We start from the raw sequence: 19603 nt of genomic DNA on the forward strand, positions 1-19603 counted from the left end.
TTCTTAATCACAAGCCACCTTCATTGATAGGTTTAAAGACTCTGTCCCCAGTGGAGTCGCCAGTTGGTCGGGGCCTGATTTTCTCTTATGTCCTCGCGCTGGGAGAGGGGAGAAAATCCTCTCTCAAACAACCGCAGAAGGCTCGTGCGCGAGACGCGCTGGGTGACGCGAGCGCGCGTGCTTTCTTGAACGCGAATAGGCTACCAATAAAGAGAGAGATTTTACGACGAGAGAAGGTCAATTTACTCACCTCGTTGCTGCGGGTTCGTGGGCCACGTCTAGGAAGCTTGCCCTCTTAGATCAGTCACAAAAGCCCTCCGGCTGTTCACCAGCGCGGTTTGGTCAGGGACTCTCTTCAAACGCTATTGTCCTTCTCCTTTCTCACGTTCGGATTTTTAATGGGGGTCACAGTTCTTCTCTCCTAGGTTGACTCTCTTACAGCGATGTTCTTTCGGATGATTGGACAAACGAGTGATGGGTTTCTCTGGTTTGGTCGAAATCAAGGAAGGGAGGGTCAACGATAGCGCATGTGGTTTGACCCCTTTGGTTTGTTCGCCCACACAGTCCTGCATAGGTGTGGGATTACGTATTTGGGAGAAGGGAGAGAAAGTTCCTAGAACGTTTGGTGTTTTCAAGAGAAGGGAGATGTGTGCCCCCACGGTCGGGGGTATTTCTCTCTTGGAAAAGTTTTCTCTCTCCTCCCCGTGGGGCCCTAGGATTAAGAGAAAAGACAAGCAAAAGCAACAATAATGTCTCCTCTTAATGAATTGTAATCCTCTTTTTTACAATTGACTTAAGCTTGTTTATATAGAGTTTTCATCAAACATGGGTGGATACTCAAAAACTAAGCCTAAATACAATTAAAAGTAATTAAAATAAAGTCTCGAAATTGGGTACAAAAACCAAAATGCCCTTAAACGCTTTTATGCAAAGGGCAGACTTGTCCTTTCCTGAGGAGGCCGCCGCTATTGTCAAACTTCAAAAGCTCTTTCTGGGTATTTGCAATGTGAGTTCGTTCGATGTATTGTTATATTCTTGATGTTCATTTTCTTGTGATCGTTTTGATATCTTTTGATCGTGCTGCAGCAATCTCTTCCGTGAGGGAAGGAGTCCGGTTAGTTTTCTGAACTCTTCGATGGTTTCCTTCCTGATCTACAGTGTTTTTGCGTTGATCGTGAGCCTGGGGAAGGTCTTTTCAATCGTCTTTGCAACAGGTTCTAGTTTGCTTTTTGGTCTTTGCTCTGTGTTATTGTTCGGGTTTTTCAAGAGATCACCGGAAAAAGGATTCCGACGATAGGGGAGTTTGTTTTCTTCTATGCCCTTGGGTTTCGTGCCCTTTTCTGTTTTGTTTTGAACGCCACTTGTCATGTTGACTTAGATTCCTTTCTGAAAGTGTTCTTTTGGTCTTAGTTTTCACGCAGCCGAGTTTTCTGTAACGGCCAAGTTGTCGTTCTGAAGATTCGGTCGTCAATGGATTTAGGCCGTCCTCCTTCCTTCGCAAGGCATACTTGTCTTCGCGTTTGCTCGTTAGGGGGACGGTGCCGTTGAGGCTTCGTCGGCGTGTGAGGCTTCGTCCACTCTTCTTCTGCAAGGGAGGAGTCGCGAGTTCATCGAGGAGTGGTCGGAAACCTCCATAGTCGTCGACTAGTTCGGTGAAGCCGTACGGCGAAAGCATGCCTCTACCCTATTTCGTGATGGGTCGAGCTTAACGCTGCTAGGTTGACCCGATTGACCCCGGGCCCACTTCTTTTAGAAGACGACGATAGCGGTTGTTTGGCGTATCTACCCAGTTCCTATGTTCACGGTGGCGGCATGAGACTTTGTCTCTTGGACGTGCAGGCGTTTTCCCTTGGTCGTTCAGGTTCAAGGCTTATTCTCGGCTACTATTCCCACAGGACTGTGTCGTGCGTGCCGTTATGACTAGGTTGTAGCCGGCTCTCTCTTTTATTTTTCTTGAGGGACTAAGGTACATAAAAAATGACATATAACAACTTGCCCGACGGATGTTGCGCCTCAAGAGGAGCGAGAAGCGCAATATTTGAAAAAAAAAAGTGATTTTTGACGTCAATGTTCATCGTTGGAATCCTTACTAAGACGTTCGAGAGGCCTTTAGGCCTTGTCTTGCGAGGAGACCTATGCCTTGGATAGACAGTCAAGGGGCCCTTGGAGGGTGCATGAGTCGCCTTATCGGAGCTCGGGGTTGTTTGGAGAGGCAAGGTACCTCTTCCAGTTCCCATCCTACCGGGTCCCATCGGGGTCTTTTTGTGTGGCCTATTCCGAAAAGTCTGGTTCAGTCGATAGGGAGGGTTTTCGAGGCGGTCTCTTTGGCGAGACTTCACCCTAAGTATTTGACAGGAGGTGTTGCTCGGGCTTGGCGATCATGTCCTTCCGAGGGGGGGGGGGGGGGCATTTTTGACTTGACGACGTGACTTTCCTTTCTGCCGAAGATTGAAGGACTGTTTTTGGATTTTTAGCATTGGGGCCGAAGATTTTTGAGGAGTGGCGCTAAGGCCGGAGATTTTTGTAGTGGCGATGGGGCCAAAAGTTTGTGAGGCGATGATGGGCTGGGGATTTTTGGAGTGGCGCTAGGGCCGAAATTTTGTGAGGCGCTGCTGGGCCGGAGATTTTTGGAGTGGCGCTGGGGCCGAAAGTTTGTGAGGCGACGTTGGGCTAAAAATTTTTGGAGTGGCGCTAGGGCCGAAAGTTTGTGAGGCAGCGCTGGGCCGGAGATTTTTGGAGTGGCACTAGGGCCGAAAGTTAGTGAGGCGGCGCTGGGCCGAAGATTTTTGGAGTGGCGCTGGGGCCGAAGATTTTTTTGAGGAGTGGCGCTAAGGCCGAAAGTTTGTGAGGCGATGTTGGGCCGGACTTTCAACCCCAGCGCAGCCTCACAAACTTTCGGTGAAACTCTAAAACAGCTAGACTATCGGCTCCAGCGCTAAGGCCGAAAGTAGGTGAGGCGGTGCTGGGCCGGTTAAAATATATATATATATATATATATATATATATATATATATATATATATATATATATATATATATATATATATATATATATTGAGAGAAGAAATAACAAACGAGTATATGTAGTTCACATTTCAAAACAGGGAAGATGTACCTCTCCTAAATGAAATAGAGTAGTAGCGTAGTGTTCATTGGCAAGGCCCAGTACATGCCCCTTTATCTGTAGATGAGTTAAAAGATATCAAAAGGCAAAACCAAATGCTAAAGAAGTGTGCGCACACGAGTGTGAATTAAACCATCTACATAAATAGTTCTTTGCTAGTAAAATAAAACAAAAGATTGTAGAGCGTAAGAAACTATTGCTTTTGGAGAGTATAACCACAGAAAAAGTTCAGGAAGAGATAAAATGCCAAATGGAAAGCCAAATCTTTAAACTAGTGCAAAAAGAACAGAACTAGTTCTCACCTTTAGAGCTCGCTGCTAGAAGGTACATGAAAAGCCAAGACACAACATTGTTAGTCAAAAGAAAACAAATAAAGAAGAGCGATAAAATATAATTCATTGCACTTTACTACAACCAAACAAAGAAACCAACACTCAGATTCACTAAAAAGTACTAATTTATATACAGAAACTAAATAAATGTTCCCCTTATATGAGTGATCCGAATACAACCTACGATGGTGAGATTGCCCTTTACACATATATATACATAAAAACTTGGATCATTAATCGAATCTGGCAAAAACATTGACCCAATAGAATATGTGATAAATGGTGCAAAGCAAAGAAAGGATGAACAAGGTGTCCTAACCAGTGTTGATGCTGAAAAATAATGGAAACTCAGGGGAATCACTGATTAAGAAATATGCACTGGAAAAAAAAATTCTAGCATTAAAAAAACTTTTTATTAGACAAAGTCGCTTGGAGGATTCTATGATGGCAAAACACAAGCAGCTCATCAAGTATCGAATTAGTAACTGGCACCTCTCCCATCCTCCGACTGCTGTGATGGATTATATAAATGTCATTAGGAAGATCCCCAAAGAAAACTACAATCTAGAGCCAATTGCAAACACATGATTGAGATATAGATCATAGTTGTTGGACGTGATAGTAGGGATTGTCCCTCGCAAGGAGTTTTGCGAGCAACCATGCAATAGACATAAAATGGAGAAATTTAAAAAAATAAAAGAATATTACAGGTTTTAAATAATACTTGGATGCAAAAATATTATATAAAAGTATATTTATTATACTTATAAACAAATATACTCAAATGAAATTTAATAGTAATAACTCATTAATTTGCTCAAGTCTGTAAATCCTTCATAATAATATACTAAAGATAATTATCTTGATCTTATTTAATTGCTAATAAAAGATATTAACCGTAGTAAATATTAGGGAAGATTATAGATAACCCCCTTGACCACCTTTTCAAGGAATTGAACCCCCCCCCCCCCCAAAAAAAATAAAAATAAAAATAAAAATAAAAATAAAATAAATAAATATATAAATAAACCAAAGTAATACTTTGTAAACCACACCACTAACCCCAAAACTGTTTATCTCTGCACACGAAAGTAAAAACATAGTTTTATTTAGGACAAAAATAACGCCCTTACAACACATTTTTCTCAAAGAAAAAAAATCAAACCGGTCCGGCACACGTTGGATTTATTTTAAACAATGTGTCAATATTGTTTTTGACTTGCTTCATTTTTTAAAATAAAGCCAGTTTGGCATAACGCCTTCATACCACCGTGAGCTGGCTTACATGCCCCAGTTTGCAAGCAAGTTTTAATTTTGCTTTGCCCCTCATCGAGAGACTGCATCTGGGTGCTACCTGATTTGATATTGCCATCTTCCAGAGGCACAACAGATTTTGACAAGTCATCCATCTCCTGCTGATTGTTCGGTCTCTGAGCCTTTGAATCTCGCTCAATATCAGTAATTCCATCGTTCTTATCCTGCAATATGATCTGAGATACATTAATACCATCATCATCACTCAGGTGCTAATGCTCCTGCTCATTGCCCAACTGATCGCGCTCCTGCTCACTGCCCAACTGAAGGGGGATAGATCCATCGTCAACAGCCAGCTCAATTTTAAGATCATCATGCTGGTTTTCTGTGGTGGGTAAAACACCACCTTCATCTTTGGAGGATGATAGATCAGCCACCATCGAGCCCATATTCTGGTTAGCACCGTCAATCTCTTTACAGTTCTCGCACATAGAGACGCAAGAAATGTCTCCATTGTGTTTGCCCACCCCATTTGATTGTGAGGTTAACTGCTGCTGATCAACTGTGTCTTCATTCACCACACTTGCATCCTCCTCACACTCCACACATAGTTAAAACTTAAAATTTACCAACCAAAGTTACCAAACCAGTGAACCACAAATCCACAATACACAACCAATAGGAGGAAAACAAAAGTAAGAGAAATGAAGTATATAAATTATAGACTTGCTACTTGAAGATTCAAAAGAATATTCAATCAATGGGTGATGCTTAGATCAATTTGTCATAACTTTGAGAAACCCTTCGATCCTATGGAAATCACCAAAAACTAGTTTTTTGGGGTTTTCTCTCTCTAAAATAGGCTCTAATGTGGTTTAAATTTCAAATGAACCTAAAACCCACAATTTTGCCCCTTTTATATTAAAAAAAGACCAAAAAATACCCTCAATGAGGGGTATTTCTGCCCCTAGGTGGGGCGCAAGCCGGGTTCCCTGGCGCCTAGGTAGGTGCCCAGGGACAGCCCGCCTAATTTGGCCACCTAGGCGTTGGGCAGTCCACTTTTTAAAACAATGTCTCCCTTTCGAAGTCATGCAATTTCTACACCTAGGTAGTACTCAAGAGGCCAAAAATAGTTGATGCAAATTGTTAGTGAAGACGTGTCTTGAGGGAGGATATATCATCAAGATCAACATAAACAAGCAAGATATTACCTTGAGGTCTCCTCTTTACAAAGTTGGAATAATCATAATTCCTCTTTGAAATCCAACAGCAATCATAGCCTAACTGAACCCACCAACCACTCTCCGGGTGATTGCTTAAGGCCATAAAGGCCTTTTTCAGACGACTGACCTTATGGGAGGCCTTGGAAGAGCCTGGCAAACACAGGCATCTCACATTTACTTCCACTTCTAAGCCTCCATGAAGGAAAGAATATTTGACATCCAGTTGAGAAAAGGACCACCATTACATGCGCCAATTAATAGAAGAACCCTAACAACTCCCGTCTTGGCAACTGGTCTTGGCAACTGGTGGAAAAGTTCTTGATAATCAATTCCAGAATTCTGAGTGAAACCCTTGGCTATAAGTTGGGCCTTGTACCATTCAATGATTCCATCAGGCTTAACTTCAACTTGAAGGCCCATAGGCTAGCTGATGCCCTCTTCCAAAGGGGAAATCCATTGTCTGATGTACCATTCTTCTAAGAGCTTGGATTGTTTCATCCACTGCTCTTTCCCAAAGTTGTGAAACACGGATTTGGCCTTCATGGCAAGCACACAGAAACTTGGCTGCCCTAAGGTGTGAGGTTGGGGGGGAGGTGTGTGGTTGGGTGGGTTGGGGGTGTGGAGGGCGAGCATGGGTATTTGAGAGCAAGGGAGTGTGAAACTCCTAGTTCGTGTGCATGTGCATGAGTATGTGTGTGTTTAGAGAGAGTTCCCAGGTATTTCAAATCAACAATTAGGAAAAAAGAGGAAGTTTGTGGTGGTGAAAAAGCATCCAGACTTAATTACATGAATATTTCCTTCCTATGGGATTCTCTTCGTATCTCTCTATCTCTTCTGTTTTGTACTTGTTTTTTGGTCCTAGGTAGGCAACCAGGTATATGCCCAAATAGGACCCCATCCAGGGTCCTTTGGTTCAGAAGTATAAGAAACAAACCTATTCAACAGGATGACACACTCTTTTATTTTTTGTATGGCAATTAAAAGATCCAAGTGACATGGAGAAGAAATACCAGGTGAGGAAAATACGGTGCTAGTGGACTAGAGAGGGGTAATCACGGGATCATCAATCACTACAGTGTCCTTAGCAGTGGTTGCCTGGGTCTTCTTTACTATATGGGTCTTTCTATGATATCATGTTCACTAAACTAAGGTGTGGAAGAGGGTAGTCCTAGTTAATCACTATAGCTAAATCCGGACAATGATGCAACCCTTTTGGGATTTTCTTGAAAATAACTACCATTTTCAACAAAGATCACATGCCTAGACACAGTATTTCTTCTTTGAATATAGCACTTCTAGATACACTTTTCAAGTAAGAGAGTAACAAACACACTCCATTAAGCACGCATCCAACTTGTTCCTAGTTGCTTCATCAAGGAGTATCTAAAGACACACATATGAGACCAATTCGGTCATTTAGTTATTAATTATTCAATTGGACTATGTGCCAATAATAGGAGGGGACAATCTGTGTACAGGCTGACAATGAAAGAGTAAAACACAAAAAGGCCTTAACAAAGTGCATGAAAATCATCGGACTTTATATAGTTTCAAAGATAAGCCTTCACCCTGCAACATTGTTTTGTCGTGGTGTTGCAGCACAAGAAGTTTAAAACATTTTCTTGCAAATACTGGTTCATGTATTTGTTCGCATACTCTATTTCACTATTGGTTCTAAAGATTTTAACTTTGGCATTGAACTGAGTGATGTCTTGCCCGAATGAATCAGTTGGTACTAGAAATGTTACAAAAACTGAACAAAAAGAGTAGGGAAAATTATAATATTTCAGAAGCTGACAGACTTCATGCAGAAAATAATATGTTCTGAAAGGAAACAGACGACAAGAGATTCCTGAGGACTGGACTTGATGGTTGCCCCAAATAAATATGTCAAAGATCACCTCTTTATTTCTGATACTAAAGTTGCTAGTGCCTTGCGATAGATGTAGGAACCACTGTCCTCATACCCCTCCCTAATCGTCTTCCTGGAACTCTGAAAGAAACAATGAGATGGAAAAAAGTTACACTGCAATTCGGATTTTTAGTAATGCCGCTGACAGAGAATATGTTACATTGAAACGAAGGAACATGGAGTAAGGCTTAGAGTAGGATCGAGATTCACGAAGCCCACACCCATAACGGATGCAAGAGAGTCATTCAACAAGGGAAACTACCTTGGAATCAACAAGGTTCTCTGAGTGAGGATAAATTAAGGGAGCTTACCAGGCTTACCAATCACACATTTGAAGGTGCAACAAGGAGGGATTGATGCTTACCTATTGCCTACGATACAGTTGCACATATAGAGGGTTTAACGATTTCCTTTCTCAGAAGGAGAGCAATGAGTTGTTGATCTTACCATCTGACGAGTTCCCTAAGGAGTATGCCACTTGGGGGGCAACAGGCTTGGCTTCGCTGTTTGGTCGTATTATTGGACATCCATGTAAAGCATGACACCTCATGACACCTATCCTTCATATGCCCCAATCAATTGCAATGCTCATATTTAGGTTGTACTCTGACTATGCTCATGTCCTTTCCTACATGCTATTTGAAAAACAACAATAAAGGCAAGACTAGGGAACTTCGAAACATCCCTCTTTTTTTTGTTACGCTTTTCTAAACAGCATTCATCAATGGTAATTTCTCGGCGAACAGTATGTGTATGGACCATGACATGATCATCATTAAAGCCAGCTAGGATTTAAAAAATATGCCTCTTGTCAACTTGCCGTTTTCATTTCAGGATCGCAATCAAGCACTAACATGACAAAGGCTCATAAAGCTTGAGTTCCTCCATCATGCTTTTTGAGTATTCTGCCAAAAAATGCCCTCCTTGAAGCATAAGGCTATATCCTATGAAGCTAGTATGCCCGGGCAATATTGTCTCTTTGATAAAATTGCTTTTTGAAGTCTCCTGCATTTCTTTGGCCAAATCAAGGAAAAACAATCAGCTCTAATGGTTTTATCTATAGAACTTAGGATTATATGATGCCATCCATTCTTGCTTAGGGTCAAAAGGATACTGGCACTTGGATGTTCCATCCATGTGCATGATCTTGTCATTTCCCTTATCATTGCGATGAACTTGACTCATATAAAGGAGCTCTTGTCATTTAACTTGACACAAGCAATTGCAGGGCCATTGGATCCCTGAGGCTATATTTCTTTGATGAAACAACTTCTTAAAAGAAAATCTAATTAATGGAAGCCTACCCAAACAAGTTATTGCAGTCTTCTATAATCTCTGAACACTTAGGATTAGTCTTAAATCTTAATTATTTTTGGCAAAAGGTGCAAGTATTTGATCATTGCAAAACCCTATGGATCCCCCAAACTTCAAACTCAATATTTGAGAAAGATGGTTATAGTTGTTGATCACTGCAGTTGTTGGTCACTGCTCTATAGAATGCAAAGTTTGTGGGTCTACAACACTAGGAAAGAAGGGAAACAATGGCTGCAAGTAAGAGAATAAAAAACAAGAGAGAAAAAAGGAGAGAAGGCATGTTTAGAGTAAAAAATAGCACGCAAAGTGAGAGATATGGGTTATTCTAGGCAGCACCACTTCATGATGAACTTAGAATTTTCTATTCCAAAAATTTTGACCATAAAATGCCCTTATATGTTTAAAGATGATTGTTTGCTAGACTTTTGACTGTGAATAGTTCATATATTTTTGGAAGGGTAATTTTCTCATTCACGCACCCTCCGAATGTCATTTTCAATATTCCTTTGACTTTTTGAATTATGTTTAAATTTTTATTTTATTTCTTTTAATATGTATTGAATCATGTTTGAATTTTAAAAGCAATTTTAAAAGATGTAATTTTCTTAAAAATTTCAAACAAGTTATTGCCAATGCAATTTTTAGATTTGTAAGGGCATTTTGTGGTTAAAATTTTGGAGTAGGAAATTGTAAGTTCACTATTACAATGGTGTAGCTTAGAGCAACCCTTTATGTAAAACACATAATAAGTTACAAAGGACAATTTTGTCATATAGAAATTACAAAAGGACAAATCAGTCCCAAAGAATGACAAAACAGTACTAAAGAAAAAGAAATCCCACACGTCCTTAGAACTAAATATACAAAGATACACACTCTCAAACACTTCTATTTACCCCACTAAGGACGTTATACAATTTAGAGAGTCCTTGTGCAAATTTTATAAATGCTATAAACATAAGATATATGAAATAGTGATAAAACGGTAGTTGTTCCATTCCTTTTATCTCTATCTTGTTTCTCCTATTCAACATTGTTATGAGGGCCAGCACCAATTCAACCCTTTTTCATTAAATAATCTACTAAAATAACAGTATGAATATAAAAAAAAAAAATTGAAACCTTAGAAAATGCATACCATGTATCTCTATAGTAAATTAACTGACATTCCCATTAATGTGAGCATGTTTAGATCGGATCACTATAGTAAATTAACTTGCATTCCCATTACTGTGAGCCTGTTTAGATCGGACCACAGACAAGTCAAAGTTTCTGACCTCATAGCACATCCTGGCCTGTTCAAGTTTTCCCTGAAGAAGATAAAAGCCCCCAAGGTTGTGAAAAGCGAAACCTACACTGCATTAATCCATGGATGTCATATCCATTGACCAGAAGAGAACCAGGACCTCTCCAACTCAGGAAATGGCATAAAATATTCAACATGCAGTCAGAAACATTCACTTACAAAGTTTGGTCCATATCTTGCCTAAGCTACTATTTTACTTTCCAATTTGCAAGTTAAATATAAAGAGATCCATGCTTGCCTTCAGGAATGCAATGATTCCTGAGCAGAAGTGCAAAACTTCTAATTACACTAAGAAAATTTGAAAATCCCAGATCTATTTTACCGTATATCGTCACACCCTAATGACTTGTCTAGAATGTCAATAGCCTCCAGATACAAGGGCTCGGCCTTCTCAAATTCCTTTCTTATCCTGTACAGCTCTGCCTGCAATAAGGAACAGGAGTAACATTAATTTCCTAATCATTGTTATAAACAAAACTCCAATTATCTAGCCTCTGTGTTACCAAGAACTAAGGATGAATCCAAATGGAATATGATTTCAACTGGCATAAAAACAATAAGCACAGGGCAATCCTTTGGAACTTTGAATATAAAAATATAATATGGTTATAAGAATCTAAGCATCATTTACAAAATCAAAATAAAGCCCACAATTACTTTGCAAGTTTCAAACAAGCATCACATAGAAAACCTATATGTAAGTTCCAAATTGTGATGCAAATCTCTTGTTTAAAAAGCTATCAATGCCAAAAAAATTAGATTCCTTTAACAACGCACATCTATAGTTAACCACTACTATGCAATAAGAACTAAAAGACCTAACGGAACAGGTCCCTGGCAAAATAAGGATTGTTGTACCATATACATTGCAAAGGAGCTTCATACCAGGTTGTTGCATGCAGATGCAACATGTGGATCCCTTTCCCCAAACCCATCTTTAGCTTCTTGCAATGCTAATATGAAATAGTGTTCTGCTTCATCCAGTTTCCCCTGAAACAAACATTCTAGTCATTCTTCAAGGAAAGTTAGTGCAGAAAAATTCAACTCATATGAGAATATATCTATCGCAAGAACAATGAATATTTGAATGCAACAAAGCAACAGGTACATGCTTGCAGAAAGAGTTCCCTCCCCTTATCCGTGAAAACCCTCCATTTGGATGTATGTTCATTAGATATAACCGAACTATCTTCAATTCTACGAAGATTAGATATGTAAGCTTCCCCTATCTCATTTGCTCCAGTGGCTTGTTCAGCAACAGAAATGTCCTCTGCATGAACATGACTAACATGCATCCCCAGCATTATCACTGCAAATACAGGTAGCAAAACATGAATTTCTTGTAGTGAAAATGGAATGCCTGCTGTAAACTACTGTTATGATGAGAAACAATTGAAACTACAAAAAATAGACAATTTGAACCCAATATCACCCATTCTAGTTTAAGAGAGCTTAAATGTGATCAGAACATTCAAGAGCAAAGAAAGTTTCTTGGAGAGGGTGGTCTCTTTGAGAGGATTCAAGGCATATCTCTATCACACTTTTGGAGTTCAGATGACCAAATTTGAAATAGAACGTGCTACAACATCTGAGTTCCAAGATGCATGAATTCAAAAAAGATATACAAGCCTCAAATCATCCAAAAGGGGCTTTTGATAAATCTGAAACTGATGAAGTATTCTTTACTTTTATTTTCAGCCATTTGGATTCTTGTCCCCTAATTTGTCAGCCATTTCCGATCTGATTCATGAGAAAAACCCGAATCATAGTTAGATTTCGGAAAGAGTAAGACAAGCACTTGAGAATAAGTATTCCATTTAAGAAGATTTCTAGGAATACGTCACGTGTGGTAGGTAAATGTCTGACTCAGTTTGGAACATGTCATTCAGCAGGCTTGTTGAGAATATGTCCTTAGTTCAAAAACCTTGTTTCATGAATGATTACGTTTCTGCTATTTTAAATTAAAAATAAGAAAATATAAAAAGGAGATCGATATCAAAGTTGCCCATTCGATAAAGAAGCAGCATATATACCAGCATGACCAGATAGTAGGATCCAAAGAGGAAGGTTCTTAGCATGCTTTCTCCAAGTGAGATGTCTGAAGCCGGATTCCAAATAGGACTTTCTACAATCTACAAATACACGAAAAAGTTAAGGGCCACAGAGTATCACATTCAGAGCTATAACATGAACAATTCAAGCATTTAATTTGAACATCTGGAATAACAGATCAACATGCTACCCAGAAAAACCTTCTCAAAAAAAAAAAAACATGCTACCCAGAAAACTCACCTCCATTAAACAAAAGGCTTAATGTTTTGAGCTTTAAAGGAAAAAAAAAAAAGAGGATAAATGTATCCAAACAAAATGCCAAAAACGGATTGCATCAATATACAAGAAAAAATATTGAAACAAGAAAGGTATCAATAGTCGTCAAAGAACAACATTCAACAAAAATTGGAATAAGAACTAGAAAAGAAGATAGAAATTACAAACTACAAACTAATCTAACTGCAAGTGAAGACATTAAAGACATTAAAGAATATCGTGATTGTGAGATCGCTTATCAGTGAGCACAATCACGGATGAAGAACGCAAATGCATCTGATAAACAAGGTGGTCTAATGCTCAAAGCCATGTCTTTAAAGACCCGAGTTTCTTGTGAAAGATATATTTTGATGACATGCATCTGTATTACGTGGATTCTTGTACAAGAGTTCCATACTTGTGTTAAAAGACATATCAACACATGTATGGGTACAGATTTGCCCGGATTCATCAAGATTCTTCATGGTCAAGAATCCTGGAAATGAGATTCTTGATTAACCTAGACACCACGAATCTGACATGTCTAGATTCTTCTCATGACGTATAAGATTCTTCTCCCATAATGTTTCGGATTCACCGGGATTGTTCATGGTCAAGAATCCCAGAAAGAAGATCCTTCATTAACCCAAACACAACGAATTTGACATGTTCGGATTCTTCTCATGACAAGTCGGATTCTTCTCCCCAGCAAATCCTCCAATGAAACCTATAAACATAAAGCAATACAAATCCCATACCAAGATATCAATTTTTTTGAAGAATAATATAACTATGAAATTAAGGAAATGTATAAAAATACCTATGAGAGATGACTTGTTTAACACTTTAACCATGTAGTTTGATTAAATCTCAAACTACCCATCAAAAGACATATGAACATGAGTTGGAATGGTAACAAATATTAAATAGTGAATCTCTCATGGATATTTTGATAAATTTCCCATGAAATTATTATCATTTTCTCTTCCTTTCTCTCTACTTGGTAATTTCTCAAAGCTCTCTCTCTCTCTCAACTTTTTGGAGAATAATAGAAACCCCAAAAGTGTCCAACTTAAGCTTCCACCACCTCTCTCTCTCACACAAAATTTTTGAAAAAGAACAAAAACTCCAAAAGTGAAATTCAAAAATAAAAACTTGCTGTTTTTGCTAGACATTCAAAAACATAATAATAAAAATACCTTGTTATGCTATGCATTCAATAACAAGAACCACATTTAATTTCCTTTTTTGCTGCAAATTCCAAAATGTAGTTTCTTTTCCTTTTTTTCTTTTTTTTCTTTTTTTTTTTTTTGGCTTTTGCTGAACATTCAATGACAAAAATAGATATTTCTTTTGATGCTATGCAGCAACAACAAACATCACATTTATTTCCTATTTTTCCCTGAAGTAGAAAATAAGAACTTGTTGCAAATTCATCATCATCATCTACATGCTTTATATGTCAATGAAACCTACTTATTGAGACTCAAAGAATCTGACACCTTGTACTCATGTCTAACACCAACACCATACCTGTATCCATGCAAAAAAGACACATGAACCACAAAGGCACCTACAGTAGATAGGACATTGCGAACCTAAAGGGGCCATGGGTGGCCAGCCATTCATGGGTACATGAATCCAAGCATGCAAGCACTCCCAAAGAGAGATGCAATAAGGAACTTTCTGATGTTCTATGCTCTTGTCTATGAGGGATAAAATCACCTACATGAGACATAGAGGATAGTGGTGGAAACAGATCTTAGAGAAGAGCCAAGTGAGGAAGTGCACAGCTTGAGGGCAATTTATCTAAAAGAAAATGGACAAAATGATTCGATATATTCAGCGAGCTGACATTGTTTCATTTATGATGGAGAAGCCTAATATTTGATAACAAAGAAAAATATAACAAATACCCAAATCACTAGATGGGTTCCAATTGATCATTTCCGTAAGCTTATTTTCAATGGCAGTTCCCTTGGGACCCAAGGGATTTAGGTCTGTTAGGCATTTTTAGGGATGGTATTGGAGAGTTCACTTAACTTTCGGAGGAATACGAGCATGGGATGATTCTACTATCCTTAAATTGGAAAAGCTAACAAACTAGTCTCGGATTGATCCCTTAGGGCCAGCTTGGATGTCAAAGGAAAAAATATTCACAGCAAAAAAAATACAAGTTTTTTCCACCTCAATTGGAAAACATTCTCATTTTATTTTATTATGTTGGTAAACTGAAGTCTCTCTATGCACTTGTTGCGTATGCTATCTTTGCACAACTGCTTCTGCTATGAATCTTCCAAGGATTTAATAGGTGTTTGTGGCCTTCACAAAATTGCTCAGAGAAGAATGAGAAGAGGCTTGGAAAGTTGATTCACCAGAAGAATAACCAAGCCCTTGCTTGAACCTTGCAGCGCCCTCACCAAACTTGCTTAATGCCTCATATATGTCTTCGTAGAAATCTTCAAAGTGTTCTTGGAGTTTTTGGGGCTCCATGGCTGGTCGATTATGAAGACCAAACTTGCTTAATTCTCTGATACATGTTAGAGAGAAGTAGAGCGGGGCTTATGGTTGGTCGATTATGAAGACGAGAACATCGATCACCATGCTTGCAAGCTCCAATCTTGAAATAGAATGGGCAGTTAACCATGTCCTTCTCTGTACCAAATATTGAAGCCAAATGCCCATCCATTGATGGAAGGCCTAACTTGCAGAAAGCCTGAGTTGAAAAAGCCCTGAATTGTAGAGACCCTAAATAAAATTTCAAAAACCACTGGAGTCAAGAAGCCCAGATATGTAAAACCCTGATGATGCAGAGTCCCAAGGTTTCTGATTCCCGCCATGAAAACCCTAAATTCCAGAGACCCTGAATGAAAGCAGTATTATTGATGAAATTCCGATAACCCCAACTTGCATTTATCAGGTGTGGAAAGAAACCATGAATTGCAGAGGCCTGACATGCACTTTCTAGACCCGAAACCCTAACTTTCGGAAAGCTCAAATTTCTTCTTTAGAGTGTCTAGTGTTCTCTCTCTAGATCCTCCTCCTCCTCCTCCTCCTCCTCCTCATCCTCCTTCTCCTCCTCCTCTTCTTCTTCTTCATACTCTTCTTCTTCTTGATGAAGTTGTTGGGTGTGGCGAGAATGGAGAGATCGAGGGCCATGGCCATGGCCATTAGGTGTAGAGAGAGGAGGGTTTCGTAGAGGAAGTTTGGGGTGATGGGAGAGAGGATCTGCAAAATAATTTGTGATCCGCTAGACAGAGGAAGAAGGAGACGAGGGAAAAGCAGAGAGGAGAGGGAGAGCATGAGGGTTAGAGAGAGAGAGAGAGAGGTGTGTGAAACGCGACTCAAGCCAAAAATATGCAATCTAACTTGAACTTTTTTGGATGGCAATTTTTGCCTTGGTATGGGGATTTTTTTTTCGTCCAATCTAAAAATCTGGCAAAAGTGTGCAGTTGTCCAAACGGTCAAAATCCGTTTCAAAAGATTTTTGGATTGCAATCCAAAAATATTCCAATTTTAGGTATATCCAAACTAGCCCTTAATTTTCCATGGCCGACCATGTAATGAAATGAGAGTTACTTAGCATATCAGGTGGTCGTACCTAAGAATTTTGTGCCCAACGGAATATTTCACATGTCATGGAGGAAATCCTTCACCTCTCTCTTTTGGCCGTAGTTATCATTTCCCATATTCACATATTTGTTATAGTAGAAGTGGACTCTCTATCTGGTTAGTTGTGGTTAGACGAATATCATTGCAACTTGGAAGACCTCCTTCACTGGCTTTTGTGTGTGTGGTTCCATTTTCTTGTAACTATTAGCACAACTTGATATATGTTTTATTACTGTTATCAGCCACAGCATCATTGACCATCAAAAATAAAGTTTTCATTGATTCTAGTATTAAAGACTAAAGAAATTTGGATAGGCTAGCAGCTTTACTCATAGGGCTAAATGGACCTCAAGGTAGGATGGTCAACACACACAGAATCTGGAGCAATGTATATAGAACAAATGAAACTAGACTTGAAGTGAAGTTCAAAGTACTCATTACTTAATAATTTTTATTGCTCATAGTTATAGATTACCAATGAGTTATGAGCCCAAATATAATGTGCTCTTAAAACCTCTATAGAGGGCAACCCCAACTAGAGCACATACCCCAACGTTTCATTTTGAATCATTGATGTATCTTATAAATCACAGGGCATTCATATTACATCCTTGCAATGCTGAGATCGTGGTGGTAGCACACCCCATATCTCAATTGCACATTGTGGCTTCCATTCCCATTGACAGCTTCAAAAACCACTAACTACTTAAAAAACAGGTAGGGGCCTGTCATCCCCACTGAATTACCCCAAAAAAAAAAAAAAAAATTTATATTTATCCATCAAGCCCTGTGACGAAACTCTTCCCAAGGACACTCCTTTCCAGATAAGTAGGTGCATCCATTCGTTGAGTGTAGTGCCGATTTACTTTGCATTCATGAAACTTATACCTATTTGCTGAACTCTTAGAGAGAGAACCACAAGAGAACATGCAGCTTGTTAGGCATGGAAAAAGTTATTCCATAAAAACTGAGCTAATGTGAACTTCTCTAAATAGATTACAAATGTACATGATACGCACCCAAAACTTCAAACAAATTCCAGTATCTAAAAAAAAGGGGCTCTGATCTTGATCCATAACTCAAACAATCAGATTCAAATACCTCAAGGCTGCATAGATAAGAACTCCTCAACCTAATGATCCCATGTGACAATGGATATCAAAGTCAGAAAAAGCTCATGCATACATCATCCTAATAAATTACAAATGCTTAAAACCAGATGGAGGATAACAAAAATGGAAATCAGGCAACCTAGATATTGTCATTCTGATGAGAAGAGTAGATACAATTGGAAGCCCAAATATCTCACAATTACAATCAAATATAACGCATAGAATATATACAAGCAGCAGAAACAAATTGCATGGTCTTGCGCATCTCCCTTGGAATCTGTTCACACAAAAAATTTCAGATTTCCTAATTTTACCCCAATTTTAGTCGAGTTTAACTCAAATATATACCAGATTGATACATTACATAACTTCTAGAGCCGCATTTCTCCATATAAAAAAATCCATAGAACAAGTACGCACGACCTAATCGATCAGAAGTGAAAACTATCGACCATTGACACAAAATTTCAACATTAAATTCTCAATTTCTCCCATCATAATGTAGAAGATAACTTACAGGCGGGTGAAATGCATAAAGCGGGAGACGTTCCTAAGCAAGTTTGAAAAGGTTTGAATGAGCTCCTTCGAAGGATTGCACGTTGAAGAAGCGTTTTCATGAACATGGCTCTGAAGTGTTTCAATACGCAGAAAAAAAAAAGGAAAAGAAAACCCTGGAATTCAATGGAAGGGTGGAGTGAGATGCTCTTTGCGATGAGTTAAGGCGGGAAGGAAACGGAGTGCTGCCACTTTGAAGACGCGAAGATTTGCCAACACTGAAGTACGATAACTACCGAAGGGCACCTGCTCCGCACGTGTTTTGATGTACGATTTAGAAAAAATTAATTAAAAAAGTTGTTGTCAAAAGGAAAATTATGTAAATAATCTGATATAGTTTCCATTATTATCAAAATACCAAATAGTTTATTTTATATTTGTATGTCTGGTTTTTCACTTCATAACGAAAATTTAAAAAAAAATATTGTTTTACTTTCTTTGGTTTTTGAAAAACCGAAATAGGCCTTATTTCGATTGTTGAAATACTGAAAATAACCCTAATAGTTTAAAACTTTGTTCACTTTGCTATCTGGATCTCACGCTCTCTGTGGGAAAACCTCTCGAAGCTATTGTTGTGTATGTCACTCAAAAAAGCTCTCTCCTAAAAAACCTAACCTTTGAATATATTACAAGCTCAGGATTTTTACGGCATTTCTCGAATTTTGAAGGCTTTTTCACGGATTTCTGATCTATAGTGAAGGTATACAACGATTTATGGATCGATTTTAAAATTTTAGATTGCATAATATTTTGATTTAAGGTTTCACACTCGAGTATATAATGACCATTTAGAGTTTATTTGACGGATTCCACAGTTATATAAGCATGAAAATATATTTCCGTGATATTTGGGGTTTTTAAGAACGAGAAATTTGGGTTTTTTAGAACTAGAAATTTATATACCCGATTGAGTTAATTATACTTTTTGGCTGAACATTTTAGTGTATGTGAGGAAATTTACATAACTGTGATTGATCATATCTGTGAGGTAATGCATTTGCATATATAGTTGATGTGTTGCTTTGTTTTGAATGTTGTGCAGATTTTTCATTATATTGTATTGTGTGTTAACTTTAATACTCTTAGATAGTTTTAAGTACATATTTATGATAGATATAGTGATATCTTAGGAAATGGTTGATTTTTCTTATCGATAGATTGAATAGCTTAAAAATGAAAATTTGTATATGCTTTGTGATGCATGTATTAAACATTTTTGCAAATGCTTGTGGTTTTAGGAGTACATAGGAAATAAATAACTTTATGCTTCAATATTTTGGATAGAATAATTCGTGACTAGATTTATTTGAGAGCTCATTTCATATGTAAATTTGTGATCACTTATTTGGAGGTTTAATCAGTGACTTAGCATTGTTTCATTGATTGTATATGTAAATGTGTGATGAGTTATTGGCATCTCGATATTCATTCCTTTGTATTATCATGTTCTTTTCATAGATTAGTGTTTGTTATTATAATGGTTAGTGGTAAAGAGATGAAAATGATGATAAGCCAAGTATGGGACTTTTATTAGAACCTATAGGTCAAGTTGA

The 19603-nt window shown here is 38.3% G+C and overlaps 1 protein-coding gene across 9 annotated transcripts in view; it reads right to left on the bottom strand.

Moving 5' to 3' along the window:
- Positions 1–18298, bottom strand: part of LOC18423794 (Tetratricopeptide repeat (TPR)-like superfamily protein) — a 59337-nt gene extending 41039 nt beyond the window's left edge. For 2 of the 9 annotated variants that reach the window (XR_016054449.1, XM_020675674.2), the window contains exons 1-8: positions 18013–18298; positions 12498–12596; positions 11577–11773; positions 11350–11454; positions 10787–10887; positions 10436–10514; positions 3426–3440; positions 3115–3180 (exon numbers count right to left, since the gene is read on the bottom strand). Coding sequence is in view for 8 of the 9 variants with exons in the window: in XM_020675674.2 (XP_020531333.1) it covers positions 3115–3180; positions 3426–3440; positions 10436–10514; positions 10787–10887; positions 11350–11454; positions 11577–11773; positions 12498–12596; positions 18013–18118 (768 nt within the window). In the remaining variant the exon portion in view is untranslated. Of the gene's footprint in view, positions 1–3114; positions 3181–3425; positions 3441–10435; positions 10515–10786; positions 10888–11349; positions 11455–11572; positions 11774–12497; positions 12597–13189; positions 13499–18012 lie in introns of all 9 variants that reach the window. The other 7 variants (XM_020675679.2, XM_088865177.1, XM_006828391.4 and 4 more) reach the window with 7 other exon arrangements.
- Between the last annotated feature and the right edge of the window lie 1305 nt (positions 18299–19603).

The sequence above is a fragment of the Amborella trichopoda genome, chromosome 4 (genome assembly GCF_054954075.1).
Source record: "Amborella trichopoda isolate Santa Cruz 75 chromosome 4, AtrichopodaSantaCruz75HAP2 v2.0, whole genome shotgun sequence".
Taxonomy (NCBI): Eukaryota; Viridiplantae; Streptophyta; class Magnoliopsida; order Amborellales; family Amborellaceae; genus Amborella; species Amborella trichopoda.